The following is an 8,532-nucleotide window of genomic DNA, read 5'->3' as shown; positions in this document are numbered from 1 at the left end:
AATGTGGTTAAAATATGCATAGAAATGAAATAAAAATGCATGGCGAAGTGTTTCTTTCTAGTATCCTCTATGAATTATAAGAACCACATTAGGACGAGCTCTTAGACAGTCATTTCTTTCTTGGTAAAAGAGGACCCTCCCTTAAAAAATGGAAACTAGATTTTGGACTATAGAAGAAATGCATCATTTGAATCCTAGTTTGACCTAATCTTACATGTTTACCATTTTAATACTAGGATGATGAGGTTCTAATGGGTCTTAGTATATCTTTTGACTAGAATATCACATTTGGTTTGTTAACCAAATCTAATAGAATGACTATTGTTTGATATATTCTACATGAAAAAAAATGTGGTAAAGGAACTCCCAAATTCAATAAAACTATTTACCCACTCTAATGTTTCTTGTTAGGTCAATAAATGGAAGCATGATCTGTGGAAGAGGAAGGATAAACACATGATTTGTCCCCCTCATGTGAATTAATAGGTGTTTTTGATATGGAAGACTAAAGTGGTTAACCACTTGGAAATGATCAAGTTTGTTGCTTTATTTATTACAATGGTGAGGTAGGTGGACGAGTAAGGAATTTTTTTATAGTTGCTTAGACGATTCCCCATCTTCACAAAAAGCCAAACCTTCTTTGTGCTCTTCCACTCCATTTAAGAATAAGGGGAAATTTAAATTTTGTTTCCTAGAATTTAGTCTACCAAGATGGTCCAGAGAATCGCTTTAAAATCCTTTGACTTAAATGTGGTCATTGAAAATGAATGATGAACCAAGACAATAAAACTTGCAATGCATGACCATAGTGTTTAGGGTTCCATAGACATCTATTCCTTGTTGAAAAGTATTTCCTAACTTAAATGCTTCAATCAAATTTTTTGAATTGTCTCAATACAATTATTATGACTATTACTCTTAATCTATATTGTAATTTAGATCCCTACTATTATTAATTAATTATATATCTTGATTAATATGTGTTGAGCTTAGATATTATATTTGTTTTTTATCCTTATATAAATATAAATCCTTTAAAAAATTCACTTCTATATTTTAGTATTTATAGAGTTTTTTGATTTATTGATCTTCAAACATAATGATATTAAAAACAAGTCTTGACTCTAAATGGACCATTATAAGCCAGCCGCGTACAAATGAAGTAAACATATATTTTATTATTATTCCAAGACTTGAAAGAAATTTACCTCTAAAATATAAGTCAAACTATTTTTTTCTTTGACTCAACCTTACTCTAGGACATCCACCACCATTTTATGAATTTATGTATTTGCACGATCAAGCTATATTCATTGACTCGCGACATCCCAAGCCGGAAAAGTCTCCTTTAATTCCGATGTTTGGTGACAGGGCACATCTCTCTGCAATGTTTGACAAGGAAAGAGACTCTACGCAAACTTCTGGTTTCGCTTTCAGTATAAGTTGTTCAGCAAACTAAAGCACAAGCTCACACGTTTCTTCTAATTTGAAAAGAGACGAATAGGAAGATATAAACGTGCAACAGTGTGTCATGCATAAGTCACGCCGGCTCCTTCTGCAACTCCATCTAGATCGGCTTTATCACGTTCATCTTCGCTTTTAAGTCAAATAAACATGAAAAGAAGCAGTAATAAAATCTTAATACATGTAGACATTTTCTACCACTATTATTCAACCTCGTTTAGTTTACAGAGAAGTGGAGATCTAAACCGGAAGAAGAAGGAGCAGGATTCGGTCTTGTCTCTTCGATTCTTAGTATGGCTTCAGAGAAAAAGGCTTCCTTATCAAATGCCGGGGTGTGGGCGATGAACGTAATTAGCTCTGTGGGAATCATCATGGTTAACAAGCAAGTTATGTCTGGATACAACTTTAGATTTGGTAAGTTTGAAGTACTTGTGTTTATCAAATTGTATTTCAAAGACTGTTTCAAGTAAATTTTCAGTAGGAAGAAAGAACATCTAGTCTGGTTGTTATCAGTGTTTATATGTTAAACTGATCAATGGGCATGTCTTGCAATAAATGGGGAATCAATATCGGAACGTTTGTTCGAAAAAATCTGGGTGGATTAGAACCTGATGCATTTTCAATTTTATTGACCAAATTCACCAACAGCCATATACATTATACACACCTAGCATACCAAATTTTTCTTTTTGAATATGGATCTGATATAGCAAGACAAGTGAAAGACTTTTGCCAATAGATCTGTTGTTCCCAGCTTTCCCAAGAACAGTAACTTCAAGAAACTACTTTCTTACATTGTGCTAGCGAATACTTGAATATCACAAAACTAGTCTGATTAGCGCCTATTACAATGATGGTGCATGCTTCATTCACATTCTACAGTTTTCCTTGCGCAATTGTTACACCCTGTAAGTCTACTTGTTTTTCCCTTAGTCGCTATCAGCACATATCAGTTGGATCTAGTTCAAAAATAGGCTTTCAGAGAGTGGGGCAGTGTTAAGCTTTTGATGGATCAGTTAGGGGTTAAATTTAGGATATTTGATTTCTTCTCTTGGGTAACTTTTTACTGAGTTACTTGTCTTTTTGGTGGCCAGTCTATGTTCTTTTCATATTGTTGATCGTTTTTAAATATTTTTTTCATATAAGTATCACTACAAGATCATTACAAGTTCTTGTTAGAACAATTATGAAACTAATATTGTTTCCTTTGAGCAACAACATTAGAAATCATTTATACAATATCAAGAGTCAAAACTTAAAAAATAACTTACTTAAAAACCACTTCCAGATTAGAACTCAAGTATGGAAGATCAAGAGTGACAACTTAAATTTCATATTAGATTTTCTGTTGAGAATTCAATGCTTGAACCAATTTAGCTTAATCCTTTCGACACCAATCCATGGTTGTTTTACATGTGGGTTATTTTTTTTAATAGCCCTGTTTAAGTCACATTGTTGGCTCATACATATTGAGGATTGGCCTAACTCTCTTTACATGACTCTCATACAATGTTAAACGTCTTTTGGAGCAACTAGGAGTCAAACTTAGGACCTCTCATTTAATACTGGAGTAATATAGAACACAAATATATTGCTTCCCTTAATGACCAGTCCATCTTTGATAAAGTTGTGACTTATTTTTCAATAAACCTTAATCATAATACCTCAAAATCAAAAAACTATACAATTAAATAATAATAACATTTTTATTATAGATTTAATTGCTTGACTTTTATATAGAAGTGCAATAAATACTCTCTTGATCTATTATATTAGATTTGTCTTCAGCTCTGTTATAATTTATTAATTATTAGGCCCTGAAATTATCTTAATTTCGATTTCTTCCTATGTCATCGAAAACCCAGTTTTTTATTTCTTGGAACGTGTGAATATAATTGGAATAGAGTTGGAGAAAGTATAGAATCATAAGTCAAAGGTCAGCTGCATTATTGCTTAGAGATTTGTTTAGAACTCCATGTGCTTTTTATACTTTCCACATTATAACATCTTTCTAGTTTGTCGGTTGAAATAGCTTAGATCTACTTAGTTAATAACTCTCTCAAAGGTTTGCTAGAAATTTGTTGAAGTTGCCATGATTATCTCAGAGCTTCTGTAGTGATTATGCAATTTTGTAATGATTCTGTGATAGCTTTAGTTACAATTATTTCGTTGTCATATGTACATGTTCTCCATAACAACTTATTAAATAGTATTGCATACTAACAGCCATTTAACATCTTTGGACAATGCAGCCACTACATTAACTGGTCTCCACTTCCTTGTGACTGCTCTGGTGGGGTTCATCTCACAGACACTAGGATATTCATCATCAAATAAACAAATTCCCTTCTGGGAACTCTTTTGGTTTTCTATAGTTGGAAACATGTCAATAGTAGGAATGAATCTGAGCCTCATGTTGAACTCCGTGGGATTCTATCAGGTTAATTACACAATTATTGATGGCCGCAGTTATACATTGATGTTGATGCGTCTCTTTTCAGTTTTTAAAAAAAGTTATTAATCCCTTTTGCTTGACATTCTGCAGATTTCAAAACTAAGTATGATACCAGTTGTTTGTGTGATGGAATGGATTCTTCACAGTAAACAATACTCTAAAGAAGTCAAGACAACCGTATTTCTCGTGATAATGGGAGTAGCAGTTTGTACGGTCACAGATGTTAAAGTAAACGCCAAAGGATTTATAGCAGCTATAGTAGCTGTTTTTTCTTCATCACTTCAGCAAATAGTAAGCACAGCTTCTACTATCCAATTTAAATTTCCAAAACTTATTCACAAATAATAGCTGGCATAAGTCTCCCCTGTCCTCTGTTGAATGTGATCAAAAGGAATCAATATAAAAATATATTGATTTTAGAATCTTAGATACAATCATTCAGAAGCAAAAAAAATCTATTTAGTATAATAATCTCCATTACAACACAGGAGACATGATCTCAAACTGAGAATATTTGATGCTTCAAAATTGAGAATGATGAAAAAGGTTAGAGAAATTAGTTACTTAAAATGGAATCTTATTTACAGAAGATTCCTAAAAAAAATTCAGTGGGTGCCACTCAAACTTTTTTTAAATATTTTGAGGATAGTTGTTTAATTTTATTATTTTGCATGTTCAATTCAATAGAATAAATAAATACATAACAATAAAAAAACTAAAATGATTATGAAACAAAATTTTAAGTTGATGAACGGATTTCTAGCTGCACCTTAAAGACATTCACTTGAATCTTCAAACCAAAAAATAAGAACTGCTGTAGAATCTTATAACATATTTGTTTTTAACTTCATTAAACCTCTACTTTTTAAAAAGAGATCTTGAAGCCTCAAAACAACAATATTACTGCATTGTTTACGTTTTTTTTTATTTCAGTTTTAATTTCTTTCCATATTAAACAGTTTTATATCCTTGAATATTATCTCTGTATTTACAGTCCATCGGATCGCTGCATCAAAAGCACAATATTGGGTCATTTGATCTTCTCAGCAAAACTGCTCCTATTCAGTCTGCCTTACTATTGTTGCCGGGTCCAGTTATTGACTATTGTCTGAATGGATACAACTTGTTGGAATATAAATTCTCCTATGGTGCAACTGTAATGTTTCTTTAGCATCCCTATCTATTTAACAAATCAATTAGATATTTTTTATTTGTATTTTATATTATCCCAATGCTTCTAAATGCATGACACTAACTTTTGTCTTCGCTACAAATTTTCAGCTTTTCATTACACTTTCTTGTGGGTTAGCAGTCTTTTGCAACCTGAGCCAATATCTTTGTATTGGGCGCTTCTCAGCTGTTTCTTTCCAAGTTCTGGGCCACATGAAGACAGTATGTGTACTTATTTTAGGTTGGATATTATTTGATTCAGAATTGACTCTGAAGAATTTAATTGGAATCGCTATTGCTGTGGGAGGTATGATAATGTATAACTGGGCAATGGAGAACTCGAAGCAGTGTGGCTCAAAACTTATGCCCATTGTAACCGCAGAAGGAAATGATTTTGATGATGAGAAAGAAAGCATGTTGAAGAGTGGGTTTCAACTGCAGCCTGTCATCGACATTGATTTTGGAGAGGAAACAAAATTAGACGTTAGTAGTAGCCCTCGATATTAGAAGTAATTTCAAAAGAAATAACATTGAGCTATAATTAACAATCAAAATAGCTAAATTCGTGTATTATATATTTTTTTTTTGGGGGGGTACATTTTGGTTTGAAACTTGAAAAAGTCCAATTTATTTACTATTATTTTATTATGATTATTCTCTAATTCACGTTGTGATATTAGAAACATGTTACGAGAAATCAACATTATTAAAAGTAAATATAATTCACTGTTCAATCCTTTTGTTCAAAGATTGTTCAGGTTCAAATTAGAGTTGATACTTTCAGCTTCCTAATGTCTTAGTGGTTTTGGGTCTTTTCTATGGATGGACTTTCAACTGGTTGTAATTGAGTGGTTATGTAATGGTCTTGTGGATATTGGTTTATCTTTTGGTTCTTTTGATTAGGTATTATCGAATTTACATAATTCTTTGTTGTCAAGTTGTGCTGTCATATTGGTAGCCTTTTGATTGCTCTTTGTTAATGTAATTTTTTATTGATACATTGATTCAATACAAAAAATTGTTTTTGCTCTTTGTTTTCAAATTATAAGTATTAAGATGTCATATATGGCTCCAACCCATAGAAAGATACAAAATTAGATAGACTAAAACTGTTTCAATTATCCATAAGATAGGCAAAGGGAATTCTATTACACACAATAAAATATCATATTATAATTAAAATAGTTGTAAAATAAAACATGAGCAATAACTAACAACTAAATCAAATTGCTATAACTTTCAAACTTAAAAATTAAATTTGAGTAAATTAAAAAATTACAACTCACCACAAAGAAATCTACTTTTCAATAGTTTACATTACCTGCACTACAACATTACCAAAGACCAAGATAAGCTGCATCATTTGATCCACCACTATCATCATCTTTAACCACCTCCAACATACACAAAGCCAATACCAATAAGACATTATTTAAAAATAGTATATTATATTCTCTTTTAATTTTAAGAGTTCCCTTATAAATTTAGTATACTACCTACAATTTTATTATCTAAAACTCTCTAATGTTTGTAATTCCACTCTAACTCCCTTATACCATATTTCAACCATTGAATTTGGTTTAATTATACCATCCTTGACTAGGGATTCACCTTTATCCACCTTAGTTGACTTCTTTACTATAAATGTGTCTCTATTCTTTTTGTTTCTATCGAACTTGAAAAGACTAAATGGTACTCCCCAATTTTTCTTTATCTATCAATAGATTCATTTATGGATAAACTATCCGATTATAGATTCTCTTCTATATATATATATCCTATTGTTATTTCTCAAACTCTTCATGTTGACATTGTCAACCATTGATGTAGTCAAGCAGCTTGTTGCCTCTATGCAGTGTGGTGTTCTTGCTAAGGGTTTTTTAATGACTTTGTTTGAGCTTAACCCTAAACCCCAGGTCTTGCAAGAATTCGATTTAAGTATAAAAATCATTGCAAGCCTTTTCAGTTCTTTTTGTTCGGTGACTTGCGCTAGTCGATGATCTCATTAAGGGTGACCATCTCGAGGGTTTTTATATCATCCTGGTACTGGCCCCAACCTCCTCAGAACCCTTCACGTCAGTATTCTCTTTATTTTTTGGTTCAATGAGTTTAAGTCTCCTAGGCATGATTAATTTCTTTTCAATCTTCATCGAACGGCTCAAGTGGCTTCGTGGTGGCCTAAACCTTCATTGTTATCTACTCTCCATGTGGACGATGATCATCCAATTTGGTGTGGACCCTGACATTGGTGATGTGGATCACATAGTGGAGTGGTGGGACCGACAAATTCTTTGGTCCGCGTTTACTTTCCAACGAATCTAATCCAATGGTTCGCGTGGCCCAGGAGTGATGACACCTCCCTGAACGTTAATGGCTCTGGAGTCTGGATGAATGATAGTTGTCTGATCAGAACAAGGACTCACGTAGAGTGTACATGGATGAAATAGATGCAGAAAAAGAGTACATTAAGATAGTGAGCACATGAAGATCTAGATAGAGATGACACTTGGAGACTCTGTAGAGAATTAGAAGAGATAGTGTAGAAAGAAGCAAAGGCACAACACATTGAAGTATTTTCAAGTGTATAAAACTTAAGTGTTACAAAATTTCATTTGTCACAAAGTGTTGAATGTTCTAGCGCACAAGACAAACGAGAGGGGGCAAATCAGTTGTTTGAATAAATCTAAAATGTTTTCTTTTAAATTAAATCTGCAACATTTTAACCTTAACACTTAATTCACAGAAAGATATGAATATGAAACAACATGAAAAACTGAACAGACCATACATAAATGAAGCACTAGACTATATGTGGAAAACCTTATTAGGAGAAAAACCATAGAGAATTCTATTCTCAATATATGAACACCTATTAGAGTGGCACTGATTAAGGCGATTCTTACAGAGAAATGCTCACTACCCGAAGAAAGAAAGAAGAGGCTCCCTAATCAGATGAAGAAGAATAAAAGAGAAAGAATCTACCATTGATGCAACTCTACTATTGAAAGATCTATAAATACCTTAGGATATTATAATTTGGACCAATAATGATTTAAACAACTTTTAAGTTCCTAATAAATAAACTAGGAGCATATATACAAAAATTTAGAAGTAAAGAAGAAAAGTTTCTATTATATAACAAAGACTTTTGTTGCTTCTAGAGATGAGAAAATAATGATGAAGCTCAAAATCTCCAATGCCACATTATTATCCTATCAACCTTTTTCCTATAAATTATGTTAACTCACTATGACTCTTTCCAGGGTAAAAAAATAAAGCTCAAAATATTATATTGCTATTTACATACACATCCATAAACTTTCACTAAAAATAACAAGATAAAGCTTAAAGTCTTCAAATTGTTATTCACCTACAAATTTTACTTCGCAAAATCTAAATTGTAACACAAAGTTTACAAAACTGAATTTACAATACTTTCCAAC

At 32.3% G+C, this 8,532-nt stretch overlaps 1 protein-coding gene across 1 annotated transcript; it reads left to right on the top strand.

Moving 5' to 3' along the window:
- The first annotated feature begins 1,681 nt into the window (after window positions 1-1,681).
- Window positions 1,682-5,776, top strand: LOC131069295 (UDP-rhamnose/UDP-galactose transporter 3). The gene is made up of 5 exons (XM_058004653.2): window positions 1,682-1,878; window positions 3,717-3,904; window positions 4,010-4,210; window positions 4,914-5,075; window positions 5,201-5,776. The coding sequence occupies exons 1-5, from the start codon at window positions 1,758-1,760 to the stop codon at window positions 5,594-5,596; spliced, it is 1,068 nt and encodes a 355-aa protein (XP_057860636.2). The 5' UTR covers window positions 1,682-1,757; the 3' UTR covers window positions 5,597-5,776.
- The last annotated feature ends 2,756 nt before the right edge of the window (window positions 5,777-8,532 follow it).

This window comes from Cryptomeria japonica, chromosome 8 (assembly GCF_030272615.1).
Source record: "Cryptomeria japonica chromosome 8, Sugi_1.0, whole genome shotgun sequence".
Lineage (NCBI taxonomy): Eukaryota > Viridiplantae > Streptophyta > Pinopsida > Cupressales > Cupressaceae > Cryptomeria > Cryptomeria japonica.
The sequence above is the reverse complement of the archived record's forward strand: the minus strand, read 5'-3'. Positions and strand labels throughout refer to the sequence as shown.